This window comes from Octopus sinensis, linkage group LG28, assembly GCF_006345805.1.
Source record: "Octopus sinensis linkage group LG28, ASM634580v1, whole genome shotgun sequence".
NCBI lineage: Eukaryota > Metazoa > Mollusca > Cephalopoda > Octopoda > Octopodidae > Octopus > Octopus sinensis.
The window spans coordinates 5,184,865-5,207,914 of record NC_043024.1 but is presented as its reverse complement, the minus strand read 5'-3'; the positions used below and the strand labels follow the sequence as shown (position 1 = coordinate 5,207,914).

Sequence of the window (23,050 nt, the reverse complement as noted above, 5' to 3'; positions counted from 1 at the left end):
AATAAATAAAATAGCCAAATACTTCAACACATTACTTATTCATACTCCCTCACACACACATACAACCCACATACATAAACAATATACATATACCCGCTCACATATACATATACATACATACAGAACTCGGTATATACACGAATATATTCACACCCACATCTATACAGATAAATAAATTACGCAAACAATCACACACACACACACACACCCACATTCACACATACATAAACACTCAAAAGAAAAATAAACAATTCTTTACACGTGGTGATCGAACGTATTTTTAAAATTATGAATGGAATAATATATAATCAACGTAAATATACAAAATTTACTCCAAATCATTAATAAACCACTAAAGTGAAAAACACTTTATTATTGTGAAGTGTATGATAAGTCATTCTCTCAAAATGAATAATTTAACTGAATCAGAAAACCTTGATAAAGAGAAAAAGCCATATCATTGTGATATCTGTGGTAAATCATTCTCTCGAAGCACTCACTTGAGAGATCACATACATACACATACAGGAGAGAAGCCATATCATTGTGAGATCTGTGGTAAATCATTCTCTCGAAGCACTTACTTAACTTTACACAAACGTACACATACAGGAGAGAAACCATTTTACTGTGATATCTGTGGTAAATCATTCTCTCAAAGAAATATCTTGATTAATCACAAGCTTACACATACTGGTGAGAAACCTTATCACTGTGATATCTGTGGTAGATCATTCACTCGTAATAGTCATTTGGTTACTCACAGTCACAATCATACTGGTGACAAACCTTATCATTGTGATATCTGTGGTAAATCATTCTGTGAACGTAAAGTTTTAACTAACCATAAGAAGATTCATACTGGTGAGAAACCTTATCATTGTGAGATCTGTGGTAAATCATTCTCTCAAAGCACTCACTTGACTAATCACAAGCCTACACATGCAGGAGAGAAGCTATAGTCTTGCATTAGTTGTTGTAATTCATTTTTTGCAAATGGTGTTGTAACTACACACGAAAATCTTCATACCAGACACAACCTATGTAATGGTCGTGTCTGTGTTAAAGCATTCTCTCATAGACCCTAACTTATCTGTCCATGAACGAATCCCTACATGAGAGTAGCCATGTCAGTGTGACATGTGTGGCACATGATTCTCTCGAAAAAGCCACATGCATAAACATGTGGCTATTCACAGAGACGTGTTACTGTCTCAATGTCAAAATTTATTAAGTCATAACAATAATTAACACTATTTGCTCTGCTAAAACACAGGCTTTTTCCTTTCATCAGTTATAGGAATTTCTTAATAAAGAATAATGAATAAAATATTTATTTTGTGCTTGTTTTTTTGCACTATATCTGGACCCTGTTCCCTTTCTCCCTTAAACCTGTCAACGGGCACAAAGTGACGTTCCTTCAATACTACCTTCCTCCCTGCCAGTTTTGAGCTACTTGGTCTTGCAGGGTCCTTGGGGACCCTGTCGGTTTTGTTGTCACATAAAAAAGAAAAAATGACACCCAGTGCACTCTGTAGAAGGGTTGACATTAGGAAATGCATTCTGCAGTTGAAGGATTAGTGACAGGATGTTGTCTGTTTTAGACACAGCAAATGATTTTAGCTCAATAGAGGGCATAGGATTGGTTAAAATTCGAAAAATTCATATACGTTAAACTTACAAATTACAATTTTCTCAAGAAAGCCAAGAGAAAAACTGTTTTATTTTGACACATTCTCCCAGCATACGAAGTTTAAAAGTGTTTAGTTAACTAGAAATTGTGTTGAAAAATGCCGTTGAAAAGGAAAAGATCCCATTTTTGTAACTCTTTGTACTGTTATGTCGTTTTCTATGTTCGATCTCAGGATCATAATAAAGATTTTATCACTGTGAGATTTTCTATTTAGCGTTTTAGCTAAACAGAAATATCTTCTTACAGGAGAGAAGATATATCAGTGCGAGATCTGTGACAAATCATTCCCTCAAATGAGAGCCTTGACACACAATACAGATATTAATAGAATAAAACTAAGGGGGATACTGGAGGGAATCCCACCAGTCACTAGAGCCATCTAGGAGAGAATTACAGAAACACTATGAAACGAAGGGAAATAACTTCTATAATAGTTCATTCCGACCGTCGATCGGTCGGCCACGAAGGAGATAGTGTTAGTTGAAGGCTACCAAACCTGCCACACACAGACAACTTCAGCTTTATACACATAGAGATTTCACTTTCAATTCTTTTTTTTTTTAATTTTTACCTGGTCATTTTAAGAAAGTTTACTCATATATTCTGTTACAAAATACCGGTCCCCTGATACAGGAACCATGCAAATGATTTTTGGTGTAATTTATAGAGATTTTCGTCTCAAATTGCCCACTGCCGGCCTCAATTTCATTATCTTCACTGTAGAATATGTTATTTCCTAATCTATTTCATCATCATCAACTTCAATGTCGTCACTGTAAGACATACTCTTTTACTTGTTTCAGTCATGTGACTGTGGCCATGCTGGAGCACCGCCTTTAGTTGAGCAAATCGACCCCGGGACTAATTCTTTGTAAGCCTAGGACTTACTCTATCAGTCTCTTTTGCCGAACCGCTAAGTTAAAGGGACGTAAGCACATCAGCATCAGTTGTCAAGCATTTTTGGGGGGACAAAAACAGACACACAAACATATATATATATATCAAAATAAGCAACAAGAATGACTACGGAAATTTGGTACAATCGTTTCGCACTACATCAGTTTATTAAATGTTGTAAGTTTTACAACAGTTTTAAAATGCTGAGCACTCATCAGCCAATTATAGAAACGATTGCACCAAATTACCGGAGTCATTCTTGTTGCTTATTTTGATTATAATCACCCCACAAACTTTTATGGGTAATACCATACAAAATTCTGGTGCATCTAATTTAAGTACCATATTCATTCGAATCTAAATTTTTGCTGAACTTATACATATATATATATCTATATATAAATGTATGTATATATATATATATATATATATTATATATATATATATATATATACATATATATATATATTATATATATATATATATATGTATATACATATATATCCATCTACCAAATCCACTCACAAGGCTTTAGTCGGCCCGAGGCTATAGTAGAAGACATTTGCCCAAGGTGCTATGTAGTAGGGCTGAACCCGGAACCACGTGGTTGGTGAGCAAGCTACTTATCACACAGCCACTCCTACGCCTATAATAATAATAGCTTTTTCTATGAACATGCATTCGCATCAGGGATTACCTACAACCAAACAGTCAAAAAATGCAGACAGGTGTGTTTGTGTGGTAAGGAACTTTCTTTCCAGCCTCATGGTTTGGGGTTCAATCCCAATGCATATACCTATTTCTTTATTACCCACAAGGAGCTAAACAGAGAGGGGACAAACATAGGTAATAAGTCGATTACATCGACCCCAGTGTGTAACTGGTACTTAATTTATCGACCCCGAAAGGAGGAAAGGCAAAGTCGGCCTCGGTGGAATTTGAACTCAGAACGTAACGGCAGCCAAAATACCGCTAAGCATTTCGCCCGACGTGCTGACGATTCTGCCAGCTCACCGCCTTCAGCTATACCTCGCTTTAACCAAAGTCAGCATCATTATCATCATTTAATGTCCGTTGTCCAAGTTGACATGGTTCGGAAGGTTTGACCAGGACTGGAACGCTGCTCCAGACTGGGTCTGATTTGGCATGGTTTCTACAGCTGGATGACCTTATCTAACACCAACCACTCTGCTTTTATGTGACCTCAGAGTTTGCCAGAACTACAATTTTACTTGGCTTGATGGCCTTCACAAGCAAGATATAATGCAAAAGGTCTGAGTTATTCATCATTGTCTCTGTGAGGCCAAACACTTGAAAGGTCCTTCCACACACCATCGACATTAGCTACTTTGCCGCCGTTCAAGAATTGGACCTGGAGATCTCCATTTCCAACGACTTCAAGGGCCACTTCCCAGTGGTGTCAGGCGTCAACGAAGAGCCCTCGACTACAAGACGACCAAAGTTTGTTTTTTTTCCAAGGTCTAGGGTCTACCGCCCCTAAGCCCTAGACCATCACCTAATCACCCTTACCCGGAGAAAGAAATACAAAAGGCCTTAGCTGTTGACCTAGGTGGGATGAGCAATCACTGTCAAGAAATGAACATGTCCTTGCACGCTGCTGTCTCTCCTTGAACTTCCTGCCCATGCATGCCCCGTGGCTGTTTGTCCGGCCCCTGCAGTCTTCACTTCTGTCTACCTCATCTGCAATCCTCTTCACCAACACCACATAGCTCATCACAGCCCATAACACCACACTATACATGCTTTTTTAATCAACATTGAATGTCTGTGTTCCATACAGGCATATGTTGGATAGGTTGACCAGAGCTGACAAAGCCATGAGTTGCACCAGTTTCCCTTGTCTGATTTGGCTTTTTTACAGCAGAATGCATTTCCTAATACTCTTACTCTTTTACTTGTTTCAGTCATTTGACTGCGGCCATGCTGGAGCACCACCTTTTAGTCGAGCAAATCGACCCCAGGACTTATTCTTTGTAAGCCTAGTATTTATACTATCGGTCTCTTTTTGCTGAACCACTAAGTAACGGGAACGTAAACACACTAGCATCGGTTGTCAAGCGATGTTGGGTGGACAAACACAGACACACACACATATATATAATATATATATGTATACGACGGGCTTCTTTCAGTTTCCGTCTACCAAATCCACTCACAAGACTTTGGTCGGCCTGAGGCTGTAGCAGAAGACACTTGCACAAAGTGCCATGCAGGGGGACTGAATACGAAATCATGTGGTTGGTAAGGTAGGTACTTACCACACAGCCACTCCTGTGCCTATGTCAACCATTTAACAGAGAGCTAGGTACTTACCACACAGCCACTCCTGTGCCTATGTCAACCATTTAACAGAGAGCACTGGGTGCTTTGTTTTTATGGGACACCATCACCAGTGCTGCTGAGTTGGAACTAGTACCTGTGCTTATAATATTAGCCCCTTATCTGTGCATTTTACTTGTCACCATCAAATGTGCTTCTAATTTGACACCATCATCAGTGCCTCTTTTTCTGTCGTCCCATCACAAGCACCAGTGCTTGTGATATGGGTCCAGCATCAGCACAATTGCCTTTTTCCTGGAACCCTCACCAGCGAACTGGCAGGGAGGAAGGTAGTATTGAAGGAAGGTCACTTTGTGCCGTTGACAGGTTTAAGGGAGAAAGGGATCAGGGTCCAGATATAGAGCAAAAGAAAACAAGCACAAAATAAATATTTTATTCATTATTCTTTATTAAGAAATTCCTATAACTGATGAAAGGAAAAAGCCTGTGTTTTAGCAGACCAAATAGTGTTAATTATTGTTATATAAATATATATAGAATGGGACAATACAGGTCAAACAAAAGACAAAAATGTTATATGAGTTTGAATGAGTTACATGTTAAAAATTTACTTTAAAAATATTTTATATAACAATTAAATTTTCCTTTCACTAGAACTTTTTAAAAAATAAAACGAAAACAAACAAAAAGATTAAAAGCTCGAACCCGGCACCCTCTAAAGCCCGGCAACGATCTTTTCCTTTCATCAACGATTAAGCTGGGACGGTGGCGAGCTGGCAGAAACGTTAGCACGTCGGGCGAAATGCTTGGCGATATTTCGTCTGCTGCGACGTTCTGAGTTCAAATTCCGCCGAGGGCGACTTTTCAGTTATCATCAAAGAAAGGAAAAATTAGTTGCTGGGCCTTATAGGCTGCCGGGTTCAAAATTCGGAGCCTGCACTTCTCCCCGCTTTTCATTTTAACATATGTTATGTTTTCTAATGTTATTTAAAACAGAAACGCACTAAAGTTCTCGTTATAAAGGCAAAAGTAAGCCAAGTTTTCGTTTATGTCATATTATAACTAAATTTTTAAGTTTCATTCGAACTCTCATAACATTCTTTGTAATTGTTTGTCTTGTTATGTCCAAATCTATGTACAATCGTATGATTATAATAAAGATTTTATCAATGATTAAGCTGGGTTCCCACCTTTCTCATCACATCCTTCCATCGTTTTTCGTATTCATTCGGTGACAGGGGTCTTTCTCTCCGACCCCATCTTGCTCTTTAGAAGATATCTGAAGTAAGACAGCAAATCGGGGCCAGAGATGAAGGAAGAAATACTATGAAATGAAGGGAAATAAATCCAGCCGTCGATGGGTGGGGGCTAGAAAAAGCGCACTTTCACTCTTGATGACGTCATACACTTACTGGCTTCCTGTGTGTGCAAGTTGCTTTTGAAATTAACATCATTATTATTAATTAGACTAATTAATTATCGGTCTGTGATTTGCAGTTTTTGTCTGAATACGGTAAGTTGACAATGATGATAATAATACTACTAATAACAATGTAATTAATAGAATTCTGTAAACTTCTCGGTGTCACAGTAATTATTTCGAAGCGAAAACATAAAAACTTAAGGAAAATATATTTCCTCGTCTTAAATAATAACTTCCCAACTGAAATGTTGGTTTGTTGTTTCTGAAAACCTATTATCGGCTGTTAGATGTGATATAGAGGAAATTTATTTGTAAAATGAGAAGAAAACGTTTTGATTAACGAGTAAAAACGAACGGAGAAGCGGCATAACTACAGATTCATGCCCCACCACTTTGGATGATCGTAACTTTAATTAAATATTCTACGAATATTTGTTATAGTATGTAGATTCCGAATATACAAAACTTTTGTAGGAAAGTGCTTTTGGTGTGAGGAGTTTCGGAAAATTCAGCGGCGTGAACTTCAATTCTTCTTAACTTTCAAGAAATGTTATATTTTTAAATGAAATTTTCTACAAATATACCTCGGACGATATAGATTCCGAGAAGGTAGGAATTTTATGGGAAAACAATTCGGGGGTTACTTTTGTGAACCGTTCATTTATTTATTTTCTAAAATATTCCTTACCTCTTCACTGGTTCTTGACCATGTCCATTATTGGAGCTGTTTCTTTTTGTTTGTTGCTGTGAATGTGTCTGTATGCGACAGCTTGCATGAATATACACGTATGTATATATATATGTATTTATGCTCATACATATATATATATATATAATATATATATATAGGCACTTTTCTACAAGTGTGGTCCTGGTGCTAGCTAGTCGTGACTAGTCGATCTTACAAAGACTACGTAACGCGAGTGCGCGACTAAAAATCACCTTCGAATGCGCTAGACATGTATGAGGTTTTTTTTAACAAATAATTTTTTTTAAACAAAGAAAATAAAACACAAAGTAAGTAATTTCTTTTGTTGAGTCTTTTATTTACTTTGTTTAAGACAAAACCCATTTTATTTGATATATATTCAGCCATTATATACATATATTATTATGCACGCATCTGTCAATTTGCATACTCGCGCTAGGTAGTCGTTGAAGGATCGACCAATCAAAACGGACTAGCACGAGTGTGCTCACCGGGACCATTCTTTTTGAGTAGTACATTTGGTAGAGTATGGAGGACTGGTTATGTGGTCATGCTGCCTCTAATTTTTATTTCATCCCCCTGCAATGCTTGTAGATGTCACACCAACGTATGTAATGTTCTTGTCTTTACAAGCACCCCACAACAAAATATCTCTCTATAGATGGGTAGAGGCGAATTATATCCATTCTACCCGGACACAGCCTGTGAGGTGTTTAGAGGGTTTGCAGCTATTGATTCTACTGAGGAGATCCTCCCTGCTCACAAAGACGTGTGTCTCCGTTTCCGTGAGTGGTCGTAACACCTGCGAGAGGAAGGAGAATAATTACCGTTGTCCCTTTTTTTAATAAAGGACGCATGAAATTGTAAGATGTATTTTTGGGGTTTATAAAATATTAATGTTGATGATAATAATAATAATTTTTTTTTCGTATTTTTAAGTACGAAACCTGAAATTTGTAGGAAGGGGACGAGTTAATTTCAAGGACTCGTGTGCTCTACTGCTTCTTTTATTTACCTCGAAAGGATGAAAGTCGACCTCAGTAGAAGTCATGCTTTGAAAGGAAAGACGTTTGCGGCACCAACTCGTGACAGACAAAATATAAAGAGGGACCTTCACTGTGGGCTAGCTAGCAAGCTGGTCTTCAGAGAAGGGACTCCTGGTTAGGTGGGAGGTGCATCTGGATGCTCAAATGATCGATCGTACTCGCCCTCACAGTGTGTACCTGATTGAAGAGAAATAAACAATGCACAGACACACTCCCATTCCTGATTGCTTTTATCTCTAGTTTGACAAAGCTATTTACAAACGAAATGGCGTTAAGCAATTAATCCGGCATCTTAGAGATTCTGCCAGTATTTAATATTGTAGCAAGACAGGAAAGCTATTTTAGTTGGGACTCCATAGCACTGTTCTGCTATGTCATTCTTCAGCCCATCAGGGTGGGCACGTATGGATCCTAGAAGGCAATTCAGTGCCCATGAAGAGAAGTGGGAGTTTTAATTAGTTAGCGGAAAGGCGGCACACAAGTAACAATGCTTCTTTATCATTAACTCTGATCACTTCATAAACAGCCCATTTCACTTGTGGCAACTTTGCTCTGCGAAATTCTGGATGGCATCAACTCACTACTCTGGTCATGTTATGCCCACTATATTTTCGTTTTGGCTAGCTCCTCTCCCATTAGCTTCTAACACCTTCCAACTCAATCTACTTATGCAAGCATGGACAGTAAATGCATGACAATGGTAGTGATATAAAGTCTGCAATGTTTAATTACTTATGTTGGTGAACTATTCAGTTTTATCTTACTGCTTCTTTTCCTATTTCAGAATATCACAACATGTTGACGTGAAGGAAATCTCTCCATTCAGAAGTGTCTTTGATATTCTCATCAACTTTCATCACCTAAAGGAAGACGATATATTTATAAGGAGCATTCATGAATAAGTCTACCTCTGTATATAAATACAGTCTATAACAAGGAACAGCGAAATATTTTTCTTTCTGTGGAATGTATGGAAGAAACATTGCATTAAATTGTTATCTGAATCAAGTGACAAAACTGAACAGAAATGTATTCATGGAAATGAAAAACACTTTATCATTGTGAAGTGTATGATAAGTAATTCTCTCAAAATGAATAATTTAACTGAATCAGAAAACCTTGATAAAGAGAAAAAGCCATATCACTGGAATATCTGTGGAAAATCATTTTCTTACAATAGTCACATTGTTAGACACAAACGTACACATACGGGAGAGAAGCAATATCATTGTGAGATCTGTGGTAAATCATTCTCTCGTAATAGTCATTTGGTTGATCACAATCGCATTCATACAGGTGAGAGGCCATATCATTGTGATATCTGTGGTAAATCATTCTCTCAAAGCACTCACTTGACTAATCACAAGCCTATACATACTGGTGAGAAACCTTATCATTGTGATATCTGTGGTAAATCATTCAGTGAACGTAAAGTTTTAACTGACCATAAGAGGATCCATACTGGTGAAAAACCATATAAGTGTGATATCTGTGGTAAATCATTCCCTCAAAATAGTCATTTGGTTACACACAAACGTACACATACAGGAGAGAAACCATATCACTGTGATATCTGTGGTAAATCATTCTCTCAAAGAACTCACTTGACTAATCACAAGTGTACACATACTGGTGAGAAGCCATAACCTTGCATTAGTTGTTGTAATTCATTTTTTGCAAATGGTGTTGTAACTACACACGAAAATCTTCATACCAGACACAACCTATGTAATGGTCGTGTCTGTGTTAAAGCATTCTCTAATTGACCTAACTTAACTGTCCATGAACGAATCCCTACATGAGAGTAGCCATGTCAGTGTGACATGTGTGGCACATGATTCTCTCGAAAAAGCCACATGCATAAACATGTGGCTATTCACAGAGACGTGTTACTGTCTCAATGTCAAAATTTATTAAGTCATAACAATAATTAACACTAATTGGTCTGCTAAAACACAGGCTTTTTCCTTTCATCAGTTATAGGAATTTCTTAATAAAGAATAATGAATAAAATATTTATTTTGTGCTTGTTTTTTTGCACTATATCAGGACCCTGTTCCCTTTGTACCTTAAACCTGTCAACTGGCACAAAGTGACGTCCCTTCAATACTACCTTCCTCCCTGCCAGTTTTGAGCTATTTTGTCTTGCAAGGTCCTTGGGGACCATGTCGGTTTGTAAAATGGTTGACATTAGGAAATGCATTCTGCTGTAGAAAAGCCAAATCAGACAAGGGAAACTGGTGCAGCTCATGGCTTTGTCAGCTCTGGTTGAAGCATCCAACATATGCCTGAATGGAAAACAAACATTAAACGATGTAGGAAGTATTCTTAGCAAGGTGAAGCGCTTGTTCTTTGACATGCACAACAGCAACTAACATATTTCTCCTCTTATTCTCCTCCAAAGTATTGTGAACAAATATGCAAATATTTGTTGCGTCTGTTATTTTATAATGAATACATGCAATGTGTCAAATCACTGGCTGATACGTCAGCACACCGGGCGAAAAGCATTTTGGTATTTCATCTATCTTTCCATTCTGAGATGAAATTCTGCTAAGGTCGACTTTCACTTCCATTCTTTAAGGATTGATGAATTGTGTACCAGTTGCCTAATGCTATCAATTTCGAATCTTGTGCCAAGAGTAGAAAAGAAGGATCTTTTCGGTTTGAACGGCAGTTTTTTCTCGTGGTGTCATATGAAATTGTCACCCATAATCATGACCCTAGTATCGATCTATTGCATTTCAATCTCTTTTAGGGTTAGGGTTAGGGGTGGGGGGAAGGGTATCTTTTTTTCTTCACAAATATAAATAAACTAAATCTGTTTCTTAAACGAGGGACATATTCATATGGCGCAGAATAATTTTTTTTACCTCAATAGACGTCAGTGATTGGTTGAAATTGAAGAAAAAAAACAACAAATATCTTACAAACTAAGGAATTTTCTCAATAAAGCTAAGAGAAAAAGATGTTTTATAAACACATTCTACCAGTATACGAAGTTTAAAAGTGTTTAGTTACTCTCTTTACTCTTTTACTTGTTTCAGTCATTTGACTGCGGCCATGCTGGAGCACCGCCTTTAGTGGAGCAAATCGACCCCGGGACTTATTTTTGTAAGCCCAGTACTTATTCTATCGGTCTCTTTTGCCGAACGTGGAAACTATTTTTAAAAACTGCCGTTCAAACCAAAAAGAAATTTGCTTTAGAAGCTTTGAGATGTCTTAGGAAGTTTAAGAAGTGATTTTAAATTCTCAAAGGCAGGATATTGCTAATAATATAGCCTGAACAGGATAAGCTACCCCTATTTTGCAGAAAAGTGTTGGCGGCCGGCTATGAGATTCGAACTCACACCTCCGTGATTACACGTCGCTGTATTTTTCACTCACCCCGATAAACAAATATTTCATTGTGAAGTAAAAAGGAAGGGAAACATTAATTGTAACTTGTAAGAATTTAAAAGTAAAGAAGAAAACGAGAATAATTTAATGTTAAAACTACATCATTTGCCCCCATTGAGAAGGGTTGTCACCAATTTCCTTCTCCACCTCAACCAATAATTTTTCCTACATCAAAAGTTCCCCCACAAAAGATTTTGATGCTGTTAGTCATCCATACTGATTATTTGCTGACTTTTATTCATGTTTCATGTAACACAGAATATTGACATTAAGCTGCCTGTATGTGTGTATTTATATATTTATAAATGTACGGAAAGAGGCAGGGGAGGTGTGATATCTCTTTTACGACACATGACTGAGATGAAAGCATCAGATATCTAGTGTTATTGACATGTATATTGGTGTGTGTGTGTGTGTCTAGGACAAACGAAATGTCCGGGAGATGTTATTCTACTACATGTGTCTACTCCCTGATATAAACTTCTTGAAAACAGAGATGGGATAAATTTAATAGTTCAGATAAAGAATTACTTCTACAATTTGTAAAAACAGTAATGTCGTAAATTTGCACTTTTGAATATCTGCCTTTTAAACATATTTGATGTCTTATATTATTTTTGTATTCTTTCAGAAAATCACATGAAATTGGCTAAAAAGTATTTTTTACTTTTAAAGAATCATCAATATGTATCATGTTTGAAAGACTCTGCAAAGATATTCTACAAACGTATAATCCTGCTTCTATAAAACATTGCTGAATTACAGTAAAATATTTCCTCAGAGAGACAAAGCATTTCTTTATTTCTGCGTCTCAAATGTGCATGAGATAATTTTCTCTTTTAAATATACTTTGATGGATTTACAAAGAGTATTTGCAGCATTTTTAAATATTGGCATTGATCACATTTAGAAGAAATATAAGAGAAGTGATATTTGTTTGGAATAAACTATAAAAGCAATAGGAAGCAAAATATCCATATATTTTGGTGAGAGGAGAAATATTATTGAAAAGTTGTTGATCTGTACAACTTGAAGGTTCAGTTTTATTTTTCTTGAAGAGATGTCGGAAGAATTAAGAAAATCATCATATGACTGTGACATCTGCAAAGAGTCATTCTTAGAAGAAAGTAAATTCAATCAACACAAACAAATTCATACAGAGGAAGCACCATATCACTGTAATATCTGTGGTAAATCATTCTCTGTTGGCAGTAGCTTAACTCAACACAAACGTATTCATGCAGGGGACAAACCATATCACTGTGATATCTGTGGTAAATCATTCTATCAAGGAGGTAACTTAACTACGCACAAACGTATTCATACAGGTGAGAAACCCTATCACTGTGATATCTGTGGTAAATCATTCTCTCAAAGCGATCGCTTAAGTCAACACAAACGGGTTCATACAGGGGAGAAACCATATCACTGTGATATCTGTGGTAAATCATTCTCCAAGGGCAGTAGCTTAACTGCGCACAAACGTATTCATACAGGTGAGAAACCCTATCACTGTGATATCTGTGGTAAATCATTCTCTCAATGCGATAACTTAACTCAACACAAACGGGTTCATACTGGAGATAAACCATATCACTGATACCTGTGGTAAATCATTCTCTGAGAACAGTAGCTTTACTATACATAAACGTATTCATACAGGGAAGAAACCATATCACTGTGATATGTGTGGTAAATCATTCTATCATGAAGGTAACTTAACTACTCACAGACGGGTTCATGGAGGGGAGAAAACATCACTGTGATATCTGTGGTAAATCATTCTCTTGTGGCAGTAGCTCAACTCGACACACACGTATCCATACAGGGGAGAAACAATATCACTGTGATATCTGTGGTAAATCATTCTCTCATAGCAGTAGCTTAACTCAACACAAACGTATTCATACAGGGTAGAAACCATACCCCTGTGATAGCTATGGTAAGACATTCTCTGGAAACAGTCACTTAACTATACACAAATGCATTCACACTCAAGAAAAATCAATTCACAGTGATAACTGTGGCAAATCATTTAAACAAAATTATTCCTGATTTAAACAGATTATTCCTGATTTAACTAAATACCTTGAAATTTTATATACTGGCAGAATGTGTCTTATAGAACATCTTTTACTCTTAGCGTTGTTGAGAAAACTTTCTATATTCAAAATTATTTCGTGTTAAAGTTGCCGTATTTGGTAATTTCAACCAATCAATGATGTGTATTCAGCTGAAGAAAATTACTGGTGTTGTTACCAACTATCAGCAGTGTATATTTTGTCTGCCATTTTCATTTATGACATCGCTCGGGCGTTTGTACTGGTTTTACCTTAAGGAACTTTACAACAATTTTTCTACTTAGGATTAGGTTGTTAAGGTTACAGTTAGGATTGGGGTCTTAGGTTTAGGGTTACGGAAAAAGTGAAAAAGGAAGAAATTGGAGGGGGAGGGGGCCACAAAAATTCAGGAAAACAGGATAAAAAAACTTAGAAGCGGTAGAAATGCACGAACGATTATGGTGCTGACACACCCTAGTTTATTCATACGAGCGTAACTGAGATGGAATATGTCATAAATAACAGTGACAAACGAAAGACTTAGGACTCATTGAATGCTTTAAGTTCTCAAAAAAAAAGAAAAAAAACAATCACGCTGAGAGTTGCTGAAGCATGGAACAAACTGGCGGCATCAGTTGTTAGTTGTCGGAGCACAGCATCCTTCAAAACTTCCATGCTTCCTGAGATTCACCAACACTACACCTGATTTTCTCCCCTCCATACACACGCAAGCATGTATCTGACTCTTACACTGTTCCCTTTCCAGACATTTGTACATTACTGCATATACTTTATACGCACTTTCTGACAAGTTGTGGTGCACCTGAGCACTGTATACAATAATTTCATTATTATTATTATAATCGATAAACTGATTCCTTATGGTATTTCCCAATCAAATTGCCTGCGATCCGACTTTCAGCCAAACTTTTGCCAATTTCAGCAGATTTCGCTCAAATGTGATGTCATTGTCACTTATTTTGGTTTGAAATAAAGCGCTCCATCACTTAATACCTAGCAACGCCGGGCTACACTGCTACTCAAATATATATCAGTAAAGCCGTTAATATTTAAAGACAAGAGTTAGTTCCCCTTGAACTTTCATCTGCGTTTTGAGAAATTTGCTGCCTTTTGTCGAGAGAGTTCGATTTTTTGCTTATCGTTGTTTGTGTTAATTGTTATTTGAACAGTGCCCGTTGTGTAACGGTAATTTTCGCCCTACGGGGCAGAAAATTCTGTATTTAATATTGTTATTACCTTCGAAGGTAATTTTTGAAACATTTTTGAGAAATGGATTTCGACTTGGCGTCGAAGAATGATTTTCCCGCGATGGGAACAAGTGAATTAAAGGACACTGAAGTAACAAAACAGTCTTTTTCGGCCGCGGTAGGCGGAACCATGATGGACGTTGAATTCAAGATCGAACAACAGCAGAATGGGAGAATTCCCAGTTCTGTAAGCCGGGGAGTGGTGACGCTAATCCAGAAAGACCCGAGCAAGGGGGATAACATTAGTAACTACAGGCCCATAACTCTACTTAATGTAGAGTTAAAGATTTTGGCCAAGGTGTTGGCAAAAAGGTTGACGGTTGTCGTGGAGAAACTTGTAGGGAGAGCACAGACATGTGCAATTCCAGGCAGGTCGATCCAGGACAATCTTCACCTTATACGCTACACCTTAGATAGGGTGGGTAAATTAACCGGCAAGGGCGGGGTAATGGTCCATTTAGACCAAAGTAAAGCGTTCGATAGGGTAGACCATGAGTACCTGGCGACGGTCCTCGAAGCGGCTGGACTGGGCCCTGAATTTCGCGGGTGGATCTCCGCTATGTATAGCGGCATCAAGTCCACCGTCCAGATAAACGGTTACCTAACGGAACCGTTTTCGATCGAATGTTCAGTTCGTCAAGGGTGCCCCTTGTCACCACTTTTGTACGTGTTGGCTCTTGAGCCATTGCTGCGAAAGTTGGAGAGGCTGGGAAGTAACTTGGATGAGATCGGAGGTGGGAGGACGGTTACTGCTTATGCGGATGACGTCACCCTCATCGTGTCCAATGAGGCCCAGCTACCTTGTGTGGAAGAGGCTATCAGAGGATACGAGGCGGTGGCAGGAGCAAGGGTTAACAAGGACAAGTCGGTTGGCTTGCGCCTCGGCACCTGGAGGAGCAAGTCGATATCGTCCAGTGTCGTAGGACACTGGACGGATGGCCCTGTTAAGTTGCTAGGAGTTTGGTTTGGGCCAGACTCCCAAACGGAGAGGAACTGGAGTGAGGTGACGAGCAAGGTGGAGGCCATAGTACGGACCTGGTCCGGAAGGTTTCTGTCCTTGAAAGGAAGGGTGGAGGTGGTACAGATGTTCATTGCATCTGTAATCACTTACCGCCTGACCGTTGTCCCTTGCCCCGATTCATGGCTTAGCAAGTTGGAGCGAATCCTTTTCCGCTTTTTGTGGAAGGGAGGAAAGCCACTTGTGAGGCGCTCCGTTTGCTGCCAGGAACCGTTAAAGGGTGGGTTAGGAATGCCTTGGTTGATGATGCGCAGACATGCGTTGAGGCTGAAGCATCTCTGGCACCACCTGGAGGGTGATAAGGTGTGGAGTCCGCTGGCAGGGGAATTTTTCCCGAGACCGGCCTCCTTAGTGAATTTTAAACCCGGTCGCATCAAAAGATGGAAACTGACTTTATGGCAAAAGGAGTGCCGACAGGCACTCACGCTGATCCACAAGGCGGGCAAGGCCGGCTGCGGAAATACCACCTCGGTATTTTATAGAAGGCTGGTAGAGGCAAAGAACGACGACGTCCTAGGAGGGGCTCTGGGGTTTGACGAAGACCAGCTTACCAACCTGTTTAAAAAGACTTTCAGGACGGGGTATTTGGATAATTTCCAAAGATCCCTGGCCTGGCAGTGCTATAGGAATGCTTTACCTGTTCGCGAGAAGTTATCGCGGCACGGAATTTCAGTGCCACCGACGTGTCCAAGGTGCGAGTTGGACGATGAAACCGTCCAGCACGCTTTTGTACACTGTCGGAAGTTGTCCGACTTGATAAGTTACGCAGAACACGTGTTATCGCATCTGGGACGAGTACAGCTGTCGGCTGAGTCTATGATTAAGATGATACCGCCAACTGGACTCTCGAAGGAAGGTGAGGCATGTTTTCACTGCACGGTTGCAGTAGTAAAAGAATGCATGTGGCGAACAAGAATGGAAGGAGTCGCGATAGGATCCTTTGTCTCGGGCCCCGGCTTGCTCACTTACTTCAGATATCATCTGAAGAGCAAAATGGGGCTGGAAAAGAGGATCTTACCACGGGGTGTGTATGAGAAAAGATGGAAGGAAGTGGAAAAAAAGGTGGGTGTCAGAAACCCAGCTTAACTATGGAGGGAGGAGAGGAAACAAAAGCTGCGGGGCCTTATAAATTGCCGGGGTTTAAAACTTCGGTAAGATCGAAAGTTTATGAAGTGTTATATTATTCTATTGGTCACGTAAAGGACAATTCACAGACGAATTTTTATAATGAATAATCCAAATGTTATGGAAAATTTTTAATCGAACCTCTTAACTGTTTTTTGCATGTATGTCCTGTATTTGTCCTTCTATGTAACGATTGTATAATCATAATAAAGAAATAAAGAGTTAGTTCCCCTCGTTAACTCTTCCTAATTTTATTTAATTTCTTCCTCATGTTTCTCGCGCACCTTGATTGTTTGATCACTTTCACTTTCAAACTGATATTTAAGAGAAAACCCAATCAAAAATATACAAATGATTGGTAATTGAATGTCTAAAGAAACAGTTTCAGCATTTTTATTATGTTGACCTGCAAAATATGAAGTAACGTTCGTTGGAAAGAGTAAGTATCATTGTGTTATCCCTTCTCTTTTAGATATTTCATCGCATTTGTGGTTACGCCTTCCGGATCGCCGTTATTTCCTATATTTCTTAATGTCAGATTAATACCTCTTTCTTTTTGACTTGTAAATTGGACAATTTAGTTAAATGCGGGTAAATTACGATATAATTTGTAAGAAAAGATGGGGAATGTATAAAAGTACGATTGTGCACTTGAATTACTGAAACGAAAAGGCAATATGGAATACAGATGAAATGAAAGGGCTTTGAATTGAAACAATTTGACCAAAAATAAATATAAAAATCCGTTTATATAATCTTTTACTCGAAAATTAGTAGTGAAGATATAAAAAAAAAAAATATCGACACGACATATAAAATGAAGGCTGATGGCCATTGTTTAAAAACTATCGCCTTGTGAAATTTAGTTTACTCAAATCAGTCACCAATAACTCAATTTTCCATGCTTGAAGCATTATAAACATTTTTATGTCCATTAAAATATATAGACATTATAATAATAATCAAAATGACACTGAGACACTCAATTTGGATCTTTTCGGTTTGAACGGCAGTTTTTTCTTGCGGTGTCATATGAAATTGTCACCCATAATTATGACCCTAGTATCGATCTATTGCATTTCAATCTGGGTTAGGGATGGGGTTGGGGGTGGAGGAAGGGTATCTTTTTTTTCTTCACAAATGTAAATAAATCCAATCTGTTTCTTAAACGAGGGACATATTCATACGGCACAGAATGTTTTTTTTACCTCAATAGACGTCACTGATTGGTTGAAATTGCAGAAAATGAAGAAAAAAAAACAAGAAATATCTTACAAACCATAGAATTTTCTCAATAAAACCAAGAGAAAAAGATGTTTTATAGACACTTTCTACCAGTATACGAAATTTAGAAGTGTTTAGATTCATGGAAATTATTTTTAAAAACTGCCGTTCAAACCGGAAAGATCCCTCAATTTTTGTGCTTGAAGCCTTATAAACATTTTTATGTCCATTAAAATAATAATAATAATCAAAAGTCTTTGAGAATGGTTTTAAGTGTGTGTTGGGATTTGGGTTTTAATCACGTGATTTTGGTTCCTGCTGTTATACGGCTGCACTGCGACTGTGCGGAGTTCTCTTCTGTTTTGCAGACGACATGTTCAGCTTTGGTTTTAGGGAGTCAAGAATGTAGCAACTCGCTGCAAAAAAATATTATTGCGTTGAAGTTTCGTTTTGCTTACAATTTAGCAATCTTTGTATTGTATATTGATGCATTTTTCATTCGATTGAAACCTTTTAAACTTTGATATTCGAGTTTGGGTTTATAACAGTGTAGTCTGGTGTAGGCATATGGTCTAGTGGTTAGAGCAGTGGACTCGCGGTCGAGGGATCGCGGGTTCAAATCTCAGACCGAGCGAAACACCTAAGCTCCACGCAGCTCTGGCTGACTCTTACACTACAACTTTCTCACTTTTTCCTCCTGCAACTTGCAGCTTACCTGCGACGGACTAGCGTCCCATCCAGGTGGAGAACCTATACGCCAAGGAATCCGGCTCTTATGAGCCTGGCATGGCTCTAGAAGGAACAACAGTGTGGTCTACTCATTGATATAAACGTCTTGAAAACAGAGAGATGGGATAAATATAATAGTTCAGATAAAGGATTGCTTCTACAATTTATGAAATCAGAAATGTCGTAAATTTGCACTTTTGAATATCTGCCTTTTAAACATATTCTATATCTTGTATTATTTTTTCTATTCTTTCAGAAAATCACATGAAATTGGCTAAAAAGTATTTTTTACTTTTAAAGAATCATCAATATGTCTCATGTTTGAAAGACTCTGCAAAGATATTCTACAAACGTATAATCCTGCTTCTATAAAACATTGCTGAATTACAATAAAATATTTCCTCCAAGAGAGAAAGCATTTCTTTACTTCTGTGTCTGAAATGTGCAAGAGATAATTTTCTCTTTTAAATATACTTTGATGGATTTTCAAAGAGTATTTGCGACATTTTTAAATATTGGCATTGATCACATTTAGAAGAAATATAAGATATTTGTTTGGAATAAACTATAAAAGCAAAAAGAATAAAAATATCCATATATTTTGGTGAGAGGAGAAATATTATAGAAAAGTTGTTGATCTGCACAACTTGAAGGATTGATTTTATTTTTCTTGAAGAGATGTCTGAAGAATTAGGAAAATCATCATATGACTGTGACATGTACAAAATGTCATTTTTAGAAAAACGTAAATCAAGTAAACATCAAGAAATTCATAGAGGAGAGAAACAACATCAATGTGATGTCTGTGGTAAATCATTGTCTGACAGGAATAGCTTAGCTCGACACAAGCGTATTCATACAGGGGAAAAACCATATCACTGTAATGTCTGTGGTAAATCATTCTCGGATGACAGTCACTTAACACGACACAAACGTATCCATACAGGAGAAAAACCTTATACCTGTGATATCTGTGGTGAATCGTTCTCTGTTGGCAGTAGCTTAACTCGACACAAACGTATTCATACAGGAGAGAAACCATATCACTGTGATATCTGTGGTAAATCTTTCACTGAAAAGAGTAGCTTAACTAAACACAAACATATCCATACAGGGGAGAAAACATATCACTGTAGTATCTGTGATAAATCGTTCTGTATTGACAGTCACTTAACTCGACACATACGTACACATACAGGAGAGAAACCTTATCCCTGCGATATCTGTGGTGAATCATTCTCTGCTGGCAGTAGCTTAACTCGTCATAAACGTATTCATACAGGAGGGAAACCTTTTCCCTGTGATATTTGTGGTAAATCATTCTCTGATGACAGTAGCTTAACTCGACACAAACGTATTCATACAGGGGAGAAACCATATCACTGTGATTTATGTGGTAAATCTTTCACTGAAAAGAGTAGCTTAACTAAACACAAACGTATTCATACAGGGGAGAAGCCACATAAGTGTAGTATCTGTGGTAAATCATTCTCTAATTACAGTCTCTTAATTCGACACATAAGTATTCATACAGGTGTGAAGCGTCTTCCCTGTGATATCTGTGGTAAGTCATTTTCTGATGACAGTAGCTTAACTATACATAAGCGTATCCATACAGGGGAGAAACCGTATCACTGTGATTTATGTGGTAAATCATTCAGTCAGGTAGGTAACTTAAAGACACACAAACGTATTCATACAGGTGAGTAACCATATCACGGCGATATCTGTGGCAAATCATTCTACGAAAAGGGTATCTTGACTACACACAAACTTATTCATACTGGTGTAAAACCATATAGTTGTGATATCTGCAGTAAATCATTCTGATAAAAACATCAATTAATTAAACACAAGTGCATTCTTTATGCAAAGGATCCATTGCACAGTGACATTTGTTGTATAACATTTCCTCAGAAGGACAAAGGACGTATCTTATAAAGACATCCACAGAATATAGAAACTATATGAATGTGACATCTATGGTAAATCTTTGACATGAAATCATCCATTATTGAATCAAAAGAGCATTGACAGAGGAAGGAAAACATATCACTGTGATGTTAAACGTGAATCATTCTTTCAAAATGGTGAATTGTTTGTACACAGTCCTGTTAATATGAAAGATATAACTGTAATCTAAGCTATTTGTGCTAAATCAATCTATGAAAATGATCAATTATTGAAATGTAAATGCATTGATACAGAAGAGGAACCACGATGATGATGATCCTCATCATTTAACATTCTCCTATTCATGCTTCTGTGGATCAGATGGAATTCATTGATGGAGATTTTCTACATCTGGGTACCTTTCTTGTGACCAATCCTCACCTGTTTCCAAGCAAGGAAATATTTTCCCTGGTGAGACATATTTTACGCAGAGGACTGGAAGTGAACAACTGCACAAGTATGACGGTCATGATGGCCCTTTACGAACATCACATAATATCTGGACAAGGGTACATACACACACACTCACATAAACTATTGTATGTCTGAAGAATTTCTCATGGGAAATATATGTTACATGTTTTCTACACATCTAATAGTTTATAATTCCTATTAGGAAATGAAACATGTAATGCTGAATAAATAATATCAAACTCTTCTCCATTGTCCTTATGTGTTATGTAATTACTCTGCAAGCAATATTATCCAAACCACACACAAAAATAATATACACACACACACATTATATATATATATATATATATATATATATAGGCATGGTAGTGGCTGTGTGGTATGTAGCTTGCTCACCAACCACATGGTTTCTGGGTTCAGTCCCACTGCATGGCACCTTGGGCAAGTGTCTTCTACTATAGCCTCGTGCTGACCAAAGACTTATGAGTGGATTTGGTAGGCGGAAACTGAAAGAAGCCTGTCGTATATATGTATATATATGTGTGTGTGTGTATGTTTGTGTATCTGTGTTTGTCCCCCCAACATCACTTGACAATCGATGCTGGTGTGTTAACGTCCCCATAACCGATAGAATAAGTACCAGCCTTACAAAGAATAAGTCCTGGGGTCGATTTGCTCGACTAAAGTTGGTGCTCCAGCATGGCCGCAGTCAAATGACTGAAACAAGTGAAAGAGATAAAGAGTATGTAATAACCAGCTTCTTTGTTCAACTGATATACTTTCATTAGTTGGAGTAAGAGTGGGAGGGAGGGAAGACGCAGAGAGAGGGGATCTTTCTTATAGTAATTCTTGTTTCTTTATTATCCACAAGGGGACAGACAAACGGATTAAGTCGATTATATCGACCCCAGTGCGTAACTGGTACTTATTTAATCGACCCTGAAAGGATGAAAGGCGAAGTCAACCTCGGCGGAATTTGAACTCAGAACGTAGCGGCAGACAAAATACCACTAAGCATTTCGCCTGGCGTGCTAACGATTCTCCCAGCTCGCCGATCTTTCTTCTAGTAATTCTGCCTGTCAATATCTTACTGAACCCATCAGTAATGCATTCATGTGATCAGTGAAAAAGAGGGAAAGAGGATAAGGCTAAGAGTGAAGCCGAAAGAGAGAGAATTGATTGAGGATGAAGCATGCATGGCACGTGGTAGGGGGGAATGTAATAGTTATTTTATGATTAAAAATGTTATTTTGGAGGTCGCTGCCACTTTTCAATTTTTTCCATTTTTGTTCCTATTGATTCCATACTTGGAGTATTGGTATAGTTTTGTAAGGCAATCATTGACATGAAATTCTTTTTATAGTTTGCAATCTTGGGTAATTTTAGCCATTTGAAAGCCACAGATGTATAGGTGCTTGTTTCCATAGTAACAAGCCAGGATCTTTTCGGTTTGAACAGCAGTTTTTTCTAGCGGTGTCATATGAAATTGCCACCTATAATTATAACCCTAGTATCGATCTATTGCATTTCAATCTGTTTTAGGGTTAGGGTGGAGGGAAGGGTATCTTTTTTTTCTACACAAATGTAAATGAACCCAATCTGTTTCTTAAACGAAGGATATATTCATACGGCACAGAATGCTTTTTACCTCAATAGACGTTAGTGATTGGTTGAAATTGCAGAAATTGAAGAAAAAGACAACAAATATCTTACAAACTTTAGAATTTTCTCAATAAAACCAAGAGGAAGAGATGTTTTATAGACACTCTCTACCAGTATACGAAGTTTAAA

The 23,050-nt window shown here is 37.8% G+C and overlaps 1 protein-coding gene across 1 annotated transcript; it reads left to right on the top strand.

Moving 5' to 3' along the window:
* Window positions 1-539: 539 nt before the first annotated feature.
* LOC115225633 (zinc finger protein 665-like) lies at window positions 540-21,466 on the top strand (the record flags this gene model as incomplete). Its single annotated transcript, XM_036514720.1, has 5 exons — window positions 540-955; window positions 9,373-9,687; window positions 19,825-20,280; window positions 20,365-20,554; window positions 20,639-21,466. Coding segments are annotated over 5 exons (1,461 nt in total), but the record flags the coding sequence as incomplete, so codon positions are not given.
* Window positions 21,467-23,050: the final 1,584 nt, after the last annotated feature.